Source organism: Bacillus rossius, chromosome 1 (assembly GCF_032445375.1).
Source record: "Bacillus rossius redtenbacheri isolate Brsri chromosome 1, Brsri_v3, whole genome shotgun sequence".
NCBI classification, from domain to species: Eukaryota; Metazoa; Arthropoda; class Insecta; order Phasmatodea; family Bacillidae; genus Bacillus; species Bacillus rossius.
This window is the reverse complement of record NC_086330.1, coordinates 379915795-379932030: the sequence shown is the minus strand read 5'-3', so window position 1 is coordinate 379932030 and position 16236 is coordinate 379915795. Positions and strand designations below refer to the sequence as shown.

Here is a 16236-nt window from a genome sequence, read left to right as displayed (position 1 = left end):
GTATTTTTTTTCAATTGAAATTGCCTGGTAAACGTATGTAACGTCCGAGTTATTTGGCTATTTATATTTATTTCACTTAATCGAATGACAAATGCAAATGTTTATGCAGACCTACAACCACAAACATTAAACCAACTACATGTCACTACTGAAGACGATTTCTCTTTTAGTGACTGAACGTCCCACAAATATTTCCTGAACTTTCTATAAATTGTTAAACACACGTGTCATATAAAAATTTGTGTAATTTTTTTTTTTTGCGAAAGTCTGTCGCACTTCTAAAACCACGATTTACGAGTGTAACACTCACAAATCATTCAATCATTCGGAAAGTGTGATACATAGGTAAAGTATTATCATAAATAGTATCAACTGATATTACAAACCAATCTTAAAAAATTATAATATGCCCATTTGTTCACCAGTAATACTCATAAAAGGAAGCAGTAGCATAGCCATGCGTTAAGAGGGTCTGGTATTGTATAAAAAAAAAAGGGCTAGTTGGGTGTGAAACACTCTTCAATGTACCAGGAAAAGTTGTATATACAATGCTTTTGAAGATCTTATATTCATTTTAATTTACTTTTAATCATATAATATAATTGAGCTGTTAACTAAAAATTATAATATTAGCGAAGTTTTTTGTTCCTGACCTCTAAATTATACTTTTTTTTTTTTATTTGAGACCTAATCTATCCCTTCCACTTCGTTCTGCCAAAACCACACATTTTAATATTCTTCACACGGGCCTTGAAACTATAAAAGTTTTTGCTATGAGATTGTGTCATATATGACAATTTTTTGTTTAAGAAGATAGCTATTTATGTTTTAATCCTTTTTTGTGTGTGTACCGGAATGATACCCGAAATAAGAAATTCTCGTACCCGTAAGTACTCGAATTTTGAGGTAAGTGTACCCGAATTTTGTGTGCTACGCCTGGCAACACTGGATAAAAGGAACTACGAACTGGGCTTGCGGGAGTTGCCGTTAGCCTGGAAGCGGCCTCGCCTGCAGCTTCCAGTTGTGCAAAAACAGTATAAGAACCACGTGTGAAATATAAAGGATAAAACATTATACGTATGTTTTAACGTTAACTAATGAGTATCGATTATCTTAAAATATGCTTAAACGTTTTGTTTTGTTAAAGTGAATAGTGGTGGTCTATAAATAAACCGTAAACTTTTCTTTCAATACACGAGCTGCGATATGCATGCGTAGTGTGGCGGGCTATAGCGGGCTGGAAGCTGCGGTGAAGAGAACTTCCACGCCAGAATAATGGCGAGTAGTGAGGTTTCTCAACCTGGATTTTCAGGTAATGCTTTTTTGTTGGACTCAGAGGAATCATGCGTCAATAATTGTAAATGTATTATAGAAAAACTAATAAACAGTCCGTTTAGTGCTTTAACTTTTGAACAAAAAAATGAAATAATCCTCAGTGGCAGACCTATACCTCCGTTAGCTCTGGAGACAAAAGTAAAAGCATTTACTAGGCATTTTCATCCACGCACTTACGAACATATAACCTGGTTATGTGGCTGCAAGAAACTGATGAAACGTTTTTGTTGGCCTTGCTTACTCTTTTCAAAAGAAAATTCAGTGTGGAGTACTTCCGGTTTTTGCGATTTAAATAATCTTCAGAAAGCAGAAAAACGGCACAAATTATCCCACAGCCACATTATGTGTTTGAAAGAACTCAAACATTTCGGTAAAACACGTATTGAATTCGCGGTAAGCAGTCAGTATCGGCTAGGCATTGAGATGCATAATGAGAAAGTGCGGAAAAACAGACGGATCGTGAGCCATCTGATAAGAGCAACTTGTTTTTTGGCTAAACAAGAACTGGCTTTTCGTGGTCACGATGAGTCTACTTTGTCACTTAAAAAGGGTAATTATATAGAATTTCTTAATGAATTGGCTGAATATGACAATGAGCTCAAAGCTCACCTTGAGAACTCAACAGTTTTCACAGGTTTATCGAGTGACATCCAGAATGATATTCTGTTTTCTCTGTCTGACTTACTGATACGTGAAGTAAAAAAAGAAATATCGGAGTCACCTTTTGTGGCACTGATTTTGGATGAGACAACCGACATATCAGTCAAATCTCAATTATCCTCAGTACTACGATATGTTACAAGAAATGGGGATGTTGAGGAAAGATTTTTAAAGTTCGTGGATGTCAGTGATGATAGAACAGCTAATGGACTTTACCAACATGCCATACAAATTTTAGAAGACTTTAAATGTGTCGATAAATTAGTAGCGCAGACATATGATGGAGCTGCAGTGATGGCTGGAGAGCATGGTGGACTGCAAACAAAACTTAGAGCAGTCTGTGATCAAGCTATTTTTGTTCACTGTTACGCCCACAAGTTAAATCTTGTTCTTTCGCAGTCTGTAAGTTACATCAAACAGTGCAAGGTATTTTTCATCTCTCTAACAGCGTTTGGCAGTTTTTTTTTTTTGGAAAATCAACGAAGAGGATGCAGGCTCTAGATGCAGAGGTGAAAAAGAGGTTTCCCGCGCTTGCTCCAACTCGCTGGAATTACAATAGTAAGCTTGTAGAAACTGTGAACGAACACAAGGAAAATATAGCAGATCTTCTAAGAACTATGATAGAAAATGCTGACAAGTGGGATTCCGAAACATTATGTTCTGCCCGTGGTCTTTTATCACATTTGAATGATTTCGATTTTAATTTCTTTCTTGTCATATTTTCGTACATTTTCCCGCATTCGGATTCAATTTTCCAAATACTTCAAACTAAAATCAGTGACATAAATTTCTGTATGAAGAAGATTGAAAACTTTAAAACCTTTCTAAACGATTTAAGAAATGATTTTGACCGAGTGTGGGGAAATGTTTGCTCAGAGTGTGAAAATACTCTCCCAACAGCAAAACGCGCTCGTGTAGATTTTTCCTCGGGTGAGGATAAAAAAGTTATTTACAGAAGACTTTTTTTTCAAATTGTGGATGCCATTATTGTGCATGTAAATCAAAGATTTTCAGAAGTACCCAAGCTAAAATTCGTAAGCTTGTTGGATAGCAAACTTTTCCTTCAGCATTCACAAAACTTCCCAGAAGAAGCTTTCGTATCTCTGAAGAAAAACTACGGGAAATTCTTTGATTTACCAAGCTTAAGAAGTGAGTTGTACGTTTTATTCACGGACAGTGACATGCACAAATGTACTGTGTCAGATTTCCAATTGTATTTGGTAGCATCCGAACTAAGTGACGTATTTCCAGAAACACTAAAACTGTCAAAGCTTATTTTGACAATACCAGCTACAAGTGCTTCAGCTGAGAGATCATTCTCAGCTTTGAAGCGAATTAAAGACTACTTGCGGAACAGCCAGCGTCAGGAAAGATTGTCTGCCCTTGCACTACTCAGCATTGAAAAAAAACTTCTGCAGAAACTACGTCGTGGATCATCTTTCAATGATGATGTGATCGATATCTTCGCAACTAAAAACCGCAGAATTGAGCTGAAATATAAAATTTAAGGTAAGAAGTACATTTTTATGAGGTTCTTCTCTTTATTTTAAGTACTTACTTTGCCATGTGTTGTCTGTTTATATATTTTGTACCAGATATCGATGATACTACACTCCCAATTAGTATATAAATAATGTAGAGTAGGTATTTTATTATCAGAATAATGTAAGTCAAACATTATTATTTTTCAAAAATAATTTATAATTAAAAAAATGTCAGTTTTTCTACCTGTGGAATAGTCAATGTTCAGTAAGAAAACTACATAAATAGCACCCTTTTGTACCTTGAAATCCATATTTTCTCGGGGGAGGGCACCCGGACCCCCCCCCCCCCCCCACGGACATGTTTTGGGGTGAACGGAGTTGTTGCTTCCCCTCATGTAAACCTCACGCCTCGCCACTGGCTACGACCAAACAATACACTCGAGGCTAATAATAACTATTGTAACGCTCCCCTTGTTTCCCGCGTAATGACTTCATCGCACAACAGCGAACACTAAAATACTTAATAGACACGGCTAGCGTTCAGTCACAAACAAGCTAGCAACGAGAGTACCTACTTGGCCAATTTGTTCCAAATAAATTTTTTTTTTTTGCGTAAGCGTGTAAACTACTTTTTGTAAAATAAATACTTCAATATTTTGGGCCCAATATTTTTTTAATGCAATCAGAAAGAAATAATGCGTAAACTAAAATAATATATTGAAGAAGCAACGCGTGACATCTATTTCTAACCGGCCACTTAGACTTTCCGATGCCGAGATGTCTGCTGTATCGATTAAGAAAGAAAGAACCCCAGAAATTCACCCATGTAATGCTTGTAAGAAGAGCTAAAGTCTTTACATATGGTTTTATATAATAAGAGTAACACAGATTTATTAATAAATAGATTCACATTAATTACCGTGTATGAGATTTAAAATTTAAGATTCAGCAAAAACATGACAATTTTGACATCACAATTGTAGACTGGGCAGTGTGACGTCATTCACATTAGGATAAGGATTCGGACAGCCTACAGATTCGGACAGCCTACAGATTCGGACAGTTGTAGACGGGCCTTTGATAGTGATGATTGTAATGATGATGATGATGATGAATGTCTCGTAGCCTGGTCGGGCTCTGTAGCCATCGCCACACGGACACTAGGTGACTGGGGCAAGAGAGGGAAAACCCCAACGCGACTGGGAAGCTAACCCGGGAACATACCGCTGATGTCTGGTCGCACCAGTGATCGTGATAGACACCAGGCTCCCAGAAGCTGGCGAGGCAGAGCCGGGAAGCAGTGTGACGTGTGACGTGTGACGTGTGACTGGTCATGATAGACACTAGGCTCCCAGAGGCTGGCGTGGTGGAGCCGGGAAGCAGTGTGACGTGTGACGTGTGACTGGTCATGATAGACACTAGGCTCCCAGAGGCTGGCGTGGTGGAGCCGGGAAGCAGTGTGACGTGTGATGTGTGACGTGTGACTGTCGGCAGGCGGGCACGCCCAACCCGCTGGTGACCTTGTGGGTGGCTGACCTCGCCGACCCCAAGAACATCCGCACGAGAGACCTGAAGCCGCCCGCCGCCTTCAAACACACCAGGTGGGCCACCACGACAAACAATCATACCGCTTTAACACAATAATCTTGGACATAGGCCATCGCAGTTTGGGAAGCCTTCTTTTCACAGAGGAGAGAGCCAAAACCCGAAGTTCCCCGAAGTTAATGCTTTTTTCTGTATATTTTATGTAGCTATCCTAACCAAATCAACCGTCCAAAATGTTTTAAAGTGTTTATAATGTAGCTAACCTAACCTAACTGACCATTATTATCATTTTATCAACACCGCCATATTTATTTACAATGAACAAAAAAAAACCGAAGATGCACGATCGGGCGTTTGGCTCTCTCGTCTGTGAATAGAAGGATTCCCATCGCAGTTTTCCGCTGTTTGTCTTAGGAAACATTCATACAGTATACGCGAGTATATTAGTTTTGTGAACTTTGTAAAATGTACTAAGCGAAATAGGTGCTCCAAATTAAAGCTTTTTGGTAGTGAAACTTTCCTGGAATACGTTTTGTAAACTTAAACGGACATAGTAAGAAGTGATCACAACTTGAAAAAGTAGAATCCCGCCGATGCGACCCTCTGATGCGTCCATTCCGTTTATACGACCGTTTTTTGAGAAACCGTGAAAAATTTGAGCAGAGAAAGTCGAAAATTTGAGTAAAATCGGCTGAAAAACAAGTCTGTTACACCTTGTTGGGCGCTAATGTGTTCACGTTTATCTTGGCGAGCGCTGTACTGTAAGCAGGCAGGCATACAAAAGACGGCTAAAAATAGATACCACCCCTCTAGACTGTCCAAGCTAGCCAGTACCGGTAAACTGCGCGCATCACCTGATAGCATCTACGCGCGCGTCTATTGCCGTCCCGGTCCCGGGCCTTTGTCTTGCGACTGGTTAGTGTGATGTGATCTTGCCAGCTGCATCTCAGGTGTCACTGGCCACACAAAGCTGTGTTCACTGTGTTAACGACGTCGCCAGGTGTTTGGTTCTCGGCTATTTTTCTATAACATCGCTGACTTCGCACATGCGCAGCTAAACAAAATAAAATTGCGTGGAATTATGTTATACCTACACCTCGGACTTGCATACCCCGTTCCAATAAATACTCGCGCTAAGAGAACTCGCGTCACGCGAGTTCGGCTATGCTAGCCGGCTGGTGGTTATTTTCGTTCAAAACATGGCGAAGGAACTTGTGTGGATCAGGTAGAAAACATTCAGCTATAAACGAAAGATATAAGTATCCTGAAATGCTGTGACATGTTTTTGGAGTAGATAATCATAGCGACAGACCGACAGGATGCGCTCCTACCCTTGCCGTCAGCGATGTTTATTTTGACAGCTCAAGCAATTATCTTTTCCACTGGCCCTTCACAGCGTGAAAAAAACACGTTGGAATGCAGACGTAAAAGTAACTATGCAGTAAAATAAATATATTTACGGCACTGCTAAATTTTTCTATTCAATAAAATTTTAGGTATTAGTGATTTTTCAGCATAAACTGCTGTGTGACTAATAAACAAATTGTATCATAATAACTTAAACTTATAAAGTATTTATTAACGGCGAAGGACAGTCGTATAAGCCCATAAAAATATTTATTTTACCGAGAATGGACTGTACAACCTGGCTTTTGTCGCACGCGGTGTGGGAGCGGAGGAGGATGCTGACAGTTTCTCACGCAGAAGGTTGAAATAGGGAGGGAATGTGTTGAAATGTTAGTTGGAAAAAAAAAGGGGGGGGGGGGGTTACATGGTTTGTGGCTCTGGGAGGGATGAGCCTTGAAGAATTAGCAGGGGATGGGAGAGGTAAGCGTCACGTCACGTCACGTATGATGTCAAGCCGCCGCTACCGCCAGCCTGGCCGGACGAGTTTCTTACGCTCTCGCAGAAGCTACCACAGCAGCTTTTCGTGCGGGCGGGTAAGATAACATGACAGCTGAGACGGCTTTTCGTGCGATAGTGGACGCGCCGAGCTCGGCTAGACACTGCCCGAGCGGCATTCACACGATGTATCCGACGATGCGGTGACACCCCGAATTCTCTATTGCGACCATTCCGTTTATAAGTCCGTTTTTCCGGAAACCGTGAGGTGTCTTAATCAGCAGGATTCTACTGTATGTTTAAAAAAACGTTATATTATATTATAAATGTTATATTATAAATGACACGTAGTCTTGCAATTTTTTATTGTGTCTCTGTACTGCCATGGCAAGGAGTGAAATATTTTTGATGTAGTTCAAATCCTATCGCTGAAAGAAACATTTTTTATTGAAGTTATACTTCTTTAGGCGCGTTATGAAAAAATTATGAGAGTGAAATTTTAAGATGCGCGCGCATCACTGTAACACAAAATTAACAGGTTGAAGCTGCCCGCTAAACCGCTCATTAATTCTCTAAAAAAAAGCTACCAACAAAATAGAAATAGAACCTCTATTAGTCGCGCATGTTGGGACGCTCGTCGCCTCTGATCGCTGTTTTCATATTTATAATATTTATCCACGTGTTTCTAGTTTCTACATTCACAACACGTGTTTTAGTTTCATACAAGTGCGAATTATATATGTGCTAATAAATTATAGGTAAATATTTACTTGAGTGGTATTTGCGAAAAAAAAATGTTAAAAATCCGAAAATACCTTTATTATATGCTCTTCAAATTCCTATTTTCATTAAAAGCGGCGAAGATGAGAAATTCCAAATACTTTAGGAGATATTGAATTTTTAAATTTCAGCACAAAACCAGCGCATTCCTGTGGCGTGCGTGCACCATTGTTTCTTGTTTACGTACGAGTATCTATTTTTTATTGGATAATGATGTCACGTGATTGTTCGTGATAGGCCAGAATTCAAATGAACTAATACGTGATTATTTAGTTCAATTATTGTTTAAAACGGTGTTTAATTACCGCCTCCAACTTAGGTGAGTTTTTAACGTTTCTAATTTTAAAGTCTTATTTGTTATTTTGATATTGTTGCGCAAGTAATAAGTAACAAAAAAATTTACGTGAGTTGTTACTGTACATCCTTTGTTACGGGTTTGTTAGGTAAGGTCAGTTACATTATAAATAATTTAAAACTAAAGAATAGTTAAAATTAATTCACATTATTTTTAATATCACCTTAGTTTGAAAGTATTTATAATGTAACTGACCTGACCTAATCGACCATTTTAGTTTACTGTTCACCCTCTGTCCGGGTTTGTTTGGTCAGGTCAGTTACATTATAAATATTTTAAAACTAAACAGCCATTAAAATTAATTCACAAAATAATTTTTAATGTCGGCTTAGTTTGAAAGTATTAATAATGTAACTGACCTGACCTAATCAACCATTTTATTAATTACGCATTCACGATTCACGTATTCACGAACACACGGCAAAATAACAAAAAATGGCGCCGCTCGAATGGTTCCACAGGTCTTGTATTGCAAAATTAAAAAATTCGATATCTCCTAAAGTATTTGGAATTTCTTATCTCCGCCGCTTTTAATGAAAATAGGAAGTTGAAGAGCATATGATAAAGGTATTTTCGGATTTTTAACATTTATTTTCGAAAATACCGCTCAACTACATATGATGAAATTTAAAAATTCGATATCTCCTAAAGTATTTGGAATTTCTTACCTCCGCCACTTTTAATGAAAAGAGGAAGTTGAAGAGCACATGATAAAGGTATTTTCGGATTTTTAACATTTATTTTCGCAAATACCGCTCAACTACATATGATGAAATTTAAAAATTCTATATCTCCTAAAGTATTTGGAACTTCTTACCTCCGCCACTTTTAATGAAAAGAGGAAGTTGAAGAGCATAAAATAAAGGTATTTTCGGTTTTTTAACATTTTTTTTCGGAAATACCGCCCAAGTAAATAATTACCAATTATATTCAGTAGTGATTTAAATTGAATAATTTGATTAATATTATTTACTATTTGTAAATATTAGTAAAAAAAAGTGCTTTTATACTTTTTCAAGTGCTCCAATATAATTGAGGTTAACTATCCGGTTGTATTATTTATTGATATAAATTAGAATATTATTATCTAATATAATTAATACTTAATATTATTAAATTATTAAAATTAAATATTTATTATTAGTTATTTAATATTTACATAATAAATAAATAAATTTAATAAAAAATTTGTGATAAAAATAAAATCAAACATCAAATTAAAATGTTAATTATTAATATTTATTATTAAATTGAATAAATAATAAATATTTTAAAAATAAATAAACAAATTTAATGAAAACTTTTTGTTAAAAATTAAAAGTGATTATTAAATTAAGAAAATAATAAATATTTAAAAAATTAATAAACTTAAATTTTATTTTTGAATTTATTATTAAATTTATTTATTTTCTTTTAAAATATTAAATAATCAATGATAAATATTTAAAATTAAGAAACTTATAATATTTGGTACAAATTATGTCATATATTTATTATTCTCTAAATTTTATTTATTTAATTTTTCAAATTTAAACTGAACCTTATTGACTGTGATGACTATCTTTTTCCAACCCTTTTATTATTTTATTGTAATTAATTATTTGCATGCAATTAAAAACTATTTTTTAATGACGCCAAAGAAGTATAACTTCTCACGCACGTACATAAGTACACGCACCCATTTTTTAAAATGCATGTTGTATTTTAAAAATTGTACTTTAAACAAATATGCATTAGTATTATTATTAATGGCACATGTAATTGCTAAAATAACTTTTAATAAATTGCTTAGTCATTGGTTTGGTTATTTCATACTATGTAAGCCTAAAGTATTTATTTTACGTATAATAATAATAACAATGATGATGATGATGATGATGATGATGATGATGATGATGATGATGATAAAATAATAAATAAACACAAGTAACTTAAGCACAAAAAGTTAGTTAACTCTCAAAATCAAACACCTACATTTGCTAGATAATAACTGTCTATAAATTATTGCTGGATAAATGAACAATTTATAGCAACTGCACACCTGTTAAATAAAAAAAGCAAGCTGGTTTTCTTTCACTTAGAATTTAAGTTTATAATGAGCACACCTTATACTTTAACTATTCTTGTTTTTTTTTTGTATGGCTTGGTAAAACAGAGTTTATTACATTTTTTTTTTCAATAGTGTAATAATTTAGAAATTAATCAACTTATATCAATGTTAGTTGATGACATTTTAAAATCATAAATAAATGGTATGATAATATTACCATTGATTTTTAGGTGGGATAGTAAATTATTACTAGCTTTTCCCCCCTTAAGATTATGTGCATTTGCAAGAAAACAATAATAAAAGCGAATTCTGTTTGTATACTACTCGATTTTAATTGTTTTATGTAAAAGTTCCCTTCTGGAATTTTTTTTTAACTGTTTGCAACACTGACATTAAAAAAAGAGGGTTGTCTTTAATGTAAATTTACGGACGATAATTTTACGTGATGACGTCATAAGAAAAAATTGATGAAAAATTGCATACTTTTCAATTTTCAAATATTATTTACAGTTTTTTGCAAATTTTAATTTAAATAATTTGTTTAAATATAATCACGAACAATTAGTTAACTAAAGCCCGCCTTAACCTGTTTGATCTTATAGAAGATTTTCTCGCACGGTGGTTGGCCGGTTCTTGCACGCTCAGCTCGGGCGGAACGTGACAATTTTTCGTGCGTGCAGCTGGCGTTCATCGATTTATAAGACATCACGTTCAAAAATTTTCTTGTTATTGATACTAGCTCAAGTAATGAATGCAACAAACAACAAAGAGTAAACTGTCGATGTGCTGAAACTGCAAGAGACAGACGGTGGCGGGTGTACATACATGCTCTTGGTGGAATAACCAGGCGGTGTGTTGTTGCAGCGAGTTCTACTTCACAGCGGTGACGTGGGTGAGCCTGACTGAGGTGTGCGTCACCTGGATGAACCGGCCCCAGAACCTGTCCATCATCACGGTGTGCAAGAGCCCCATGTGGTACTGTCAGGAGGTGAGCGACTTTTCTAACACCCGTCAGTTCCCCATTGAGCTTTGCAGCACGTCTCCTGCAGTTGCCGAGAGATGGGAAATTCACTGAGCACACCCTCGCGAGAGACCTGCCTGATCTGGCATGCAACCAGCTCGGATATTATCTTTGAAAGATTTGTGCAATGGGAGTGCATGACTTGATGTATGCTTTTGGACATACGCCATTGCTAAATCACATGTATGTCTGTAGAAGAAAACTACAATAAACAAAAAAGACAAAAACACAAATTAAGCAAAAAATTGCTGTTGTCAGCAGGATATAAACACCACATAATATTCCATAACAGGAATATGGTCACAAACAAAGAAAAATAAAGAAATGGACTAACAGAACGAAAAAAAACCCACAAATGATGACAGCACAAAAATATTGAACCCAAAAAATTTAGCACAACATTCTATTCTCTGATAAATACCCTCATTTTTCCAGCCCCTACTCAGTCGCACCTGTGTTTTCGTACCATGTGCATCTCTGCCTGAGGACGGGAGCAGATAGCAGTTCCCGAAACGTCGCTTGTTTCTGTTTTAGAAAACTATTGTGTTTGTTTCGTCTTGTCGTTTTGCTGTGTTTTTGTCTCGTTTCAACTGTTGTGCTGAATTTTTTGGGTTCGGTATTTTTGTGCTGTTATCATTTGTGGGGGTTTTTTCGTTCTGTTAGTCCATTTTCTTTGTTTTTCTTTGTTTGTGACCATATTCCTGTTACGGAATATTATGTGGTGTTCATATCCTGTTTACAACAGCAATTTTTTTGGCTTAATTTGTGTTTTTGTCTTTTGGTTTTTTTTTTTTTTTTTTTGTTTTCTTCTACAGACATACATGTGCTTAGCAATAGCGTACATCCAAAAGCTTACATCAAGTCATGCGCTCCCATTGCACGAATCTTTCAAAGATAATGGCAATTCCGAAACGTGGGGGGAAAAAAAAACAATAGCCCCATTAAAAGGCTATATTTTAACTAATTTCTCACCTCTGTCAAATTCATCATCGAAGCTATGAAGTAGATTTAATAGTGTTACCACTATAGTTTTATTTTTAATTCAATGGGTTTTTTTTGGGGGGGGGGGGGGGAATCAGGGATCACACCTTTTGTGCCTGCTTTGCGTTTTATTTCTGGTACCAGGCCGGACTCCACAAAATTGTGCCTCAATTACGTCGGGGTTAATTAATCTGTTTGATTTGCTGCTCATCAACCACTCACGATGTGATTTAAATGTTTTAAAATGGTGTATTTTCTAACCTGTCTCCAAAAAAATTATTTAGCATATTTTACAATTTTCTACCAAATTATGATATAAATGTTTTTGTCCACTCAATGAAATTTTGCTGTTTAACTGCTACTTACTGAAGCCAGTGTAGTAGTGAATTTTTCACCTTTTCTGACAGCATCCACATGTATCAATCAGTTGTTATATTTTCAAAGGAATTTATATGTAATATGTGTGCATTTGCTATTATTTTACCCAATAAATCTTAAAATCATATCTCGAATTTAATTAGCATATTTTCGGTGCAAACTCAATTGCAGCAAATATACTACAATCTTGAAAGACTTGATGGTAGTGGATATGAAATAAAGTTTTTTGTATTGAGCGGGCGGTGACGTAGACCGGACTGCCCCCAGACGCACCGAGTGAGCGGCGAGGGCCGAGGCTGGGTGGACATCCAGGACGCGCCGCTCTTCTCCCAGGATGGCAACACGTACGTGACCATCGCGCCGGTGCGCGACGGCCCCGCGGGCCACTTCAAGCACGTCATATCCGTCAACATTGCCAAGAAGCGCGTGCTGCCGCTGACGCACGGCCGCTTCGAGGTGGCGCGCATCCTCGCCTGGGACCACCAGGAGGGCCTCGTGTGAGTGGGCGAGCCCTTCCCTCCAGCAGCCAGAGACCTGTAACCTCCTTGGCCAAAGAGAAGGAAGTGGTCTTTCCCGAAGTATTAATGATCATTTTGTCTGTTTTCCAAGGCCTTCCCGTTCAACAACCAGAGACCTGTAACCTCCTTGGCCAAAGAGAAGGCCATGGTCTTTCCCAAAGTATTACTGAACAATTGGTCTCTTTTCCAAGGCCTTCCCGTTCAACAACTAGAGACCTGTAACCTCCTTGGCCAAAGAGAAGACAGTGGTCTTTCCCAAAGTATTAAAGAACATTTGGTCTGTTTTCCATAAACTTCCCGTTCAACAACCAGAGGAGACCTGTTGCTTCCTTGGCCAAAGAGAAGGCAGTGGTCTTTCCCATAGTATTAATGAACATTTGGTCTCTTTTCCAAGACCTTCCCGTCCATCATCCAGAGACCTGTAACCTCATTGGCCAAAGAGAAGGCAGTGGTCTTTCCCAAGGCCTTCCTGTTCAACAACCAGAGACCTGTAACCTCCTTGGCCAAAGAGAAGACAGTGGTCCTTCCCAAAGTATTAATGAACATTCAGTCTCTTTTCCAAGGCCTTCCCGTTCAAAAACCAGAGACCTGTAACCTCCTTGGTCACAGAGAAGGCAGTGGTCTTTCCCAAAGTATTAATGAACATTCTGTCTCTTTTCCAAGGCCTTCCCGTTCAAAAACCAGAGACCTGTAACCTCCTTGGTCACAGAGAAGGCAGTGGTCTTTCCCAAAGTATTAATGAACATTCTGTCTCTTTTCCAAGGCCTTCCCGTTCAAAAACCAGAGACCTGTAACCTCCTTGGTCACAGAGAAGGCAGTGGTCTTTCCCAAAGTATTAATGAACATTCTGTCTCTTTTCCAAGACCTTCCCGTTCAACAACCAGAGACCTGTAACCTCTTTGGTCACAGAGAAGGCAGTGGTCTTTCCCAAAGTATTAATGAACATTCGATCTCTTTTCCAAGGCCTTCCCGTTCAAAAACCAGAGACCTGTAACCTCCTTGGTCACAGAGAAAGCAGTGGTCTTTCCCAAAGTATTAATGAACATTCGGTCTCTTTTCCAAGGCCTTCCCGTTCAACAACCAGAGACCTGTAACCTCCTTGGTCACAGAGAAGGCAGTGGTCTTTCCCAAAGTATTAATGAGCATTTGGTCTTTTTTCCAAGACCTTCCCGTTCAAAAACCAGAGACCTGTAACCTCCTTGGCCAAAGAGAAGACAGTGGTCCTTCCCAAAGTATTAATGAACATTCAGTCTCTTTTCCAAGGCCTTCCCATTCAAAAACCAGAGACCTGTAACCTCCTTGGTCACAGAGAAGGCAGTGGTCTTTCCCAAAGTATTAATGAACATTCTGTCTCTTTTCCAAGACCTTCCCGTTCAAAAACCAGAGACCTGTAACCTCTTTGGTCACAGAGAAGGCAGTGGTCTTTCCCAAAGTATTAATGAACATTCGGTCTCTTTTCCAAGGCCTTCCCGTTCAAAAACCAGAGACCTGTAACCTCCTTGGTCACAGAGAAAGCAGTGGTCTTTCCCAAAGTATTAATGAACATTCGGTCTCTTTTCCAAGGCCTTCCCGTTCAACAACCAGAGACCTGTAACCTCCTTGGTCACAGAGAAGGCAGTGGTCTTTCCCAAAGTATTAATGAGCATTTGGTCTTTTTTCCAAGACCTTCCTGTTCAACAAAACGTTAAAAGTCCCGTTTACGATTGCAATGTTCTAAACTGTGTCCGGGCACTCATCACTGATTGGCCCACGTGACCCTCTGACGTCATGCGTCGTGTGGGCGATGGTCCGAATCTCCCTGTTCCGAATATGTACATTGGTGAACTTTAAATTATTGTCCCAGTCTGTGTTCTCTGGTAGCCTAGAACAGCAGAACACTCACATTTGAATTTCCGGTTTTCGAAAGGCAAACAAAATAACTGACATTTATTAGCATATACTTTTACCTTGCAGAATATAATTAATAAATTATTTACCTCCCCCAAAATTCCACAAGATAACTTAAGTATTTGCTTACACATTTACAAAGCTTGATGATAGTAAACAAAAATGATATAAAAACGATTATTTTAGCACTTTATATTTACTGCGCTCGGGCGACTATTCTAGAAATCAGTAGATTCGGACATCGGACACGGCGGTTGTAGACGGGACTGTTTCCCGTGCGACAGTGTGACCCCTCGCAGGACGGGCCTTCAAGGACGCGTGGCTGGTCGCAGGTACTTCCTGGCGGTGCCCGAGGAGCGCCCGGGCCAGCTGCACCTGTACCGCACCGCCTCGTCGACCCCGCGCACGGGCGAGGCCCTGGTCAGCCCGCAGTGCCTCACCTGCCACCCGGAGCAGCCGCAGCCGCCGCGCGGCTTCTACGGCCGCGCCGCCTCTTCCTCCTCCGCCTCCGCCGCCGCGGACGACTGGCCCGACGAGGACCCACTCGAGGCCGCCTCCGCCGCCGCCGCCTCCACCGCCCCCCCGCCCGCCCACACTCACAGGAAGGGTGAGCCGCTCAACATCCCGGTATAAAATCATAAAAAAAAGTTATCTTTAATAGATTTGTGCAATGGGATGCATGACTTGATGTAAGTTTTTGGACATACGCCATTGCTAAGCAATAACTTTAGCAATGGCGTATGTCCAAAAACTTACATCAAGTGATAAAAAAAAAGGTTCCTTCAACCGATTCAGGATATTTTTTTTTTTTTTTTTTTTTTTTTTTGCTGTTTCTGTTCTTCGGTAATTCGATTTTTCTCCTCGTATTTCTTTTCCCCAACATCCAAGGTCATTAGCGCTAAGCTCACAATAGATCTTATCTCCTTTTATACCCGCTGGAGAGTTTTTACCAGCTTTTAGCACAACTCCTATGGAATCCTGATTAGCATAACTAAGACCTGGTGAAACACATCTCTGTAGCCCTCAGCATTTCTCACAATCGCATGTCGCGTCTTGTCCTTAACCGGTCTTGAGGATACAGCACAGAAGTCTTAGACTAACTTTTCACATACGATTAATTTTTTTTTTCCTGAATGTTTCTGAAACATAATTTTTTAAAGGAAAATATAGAATGAGATTTGTGGAAATACACATGATAATAAACCATTTTTTACTCGCCTAGAGACATAACACAAACATGCCATCTTAATTTCAAATACGTATTTTTGTCTACAAAATTTTAAATGTTTTTATAGCTTTTTTTAAAATAACAAATATACAAACTTAACATTAGAGACTATGTACTTTGGGAACACAAATCCTGCTGCTTGTGTGTGTGAGGCTTTCGGGCTGTAAGAGGG

The 16236-nt window shown here is 38.3% G+C and overlaps 1 protein-coding gene across 1 annotated transcript in view; it reads left to right on the top strand.

The window, feature by feature from the left end:
- Nucleotides 1-16236, top strand: part of LOC134528588 (dipeptidyl aminopeptidase-like protein 6) — a 226063-nt gene that overhangs the window by 190191 nt on the left and 19636 nt on the right. The window contains exons 8-11 of the mRNA XM_063362340.1: nucleotides 4974-5080; nucleotides 10916-11039; nucleotides 12699-12928; nucleotides 15169-15443. Of these exons, the coding sequence (XP_063218410.1) occupies nucleotides 4974-5080; nucleotides 10916-11039; nucleotides 12699-12928; nucleotides 15169-15443 (736 nt within the window). The remainder of the gene's footprint in view (nucleotides 1-4973; nucleotides 5081-10915; nucleotides 11040-12698; nucleotides 12929-15168; nucleotides 15444-16236) is intronic.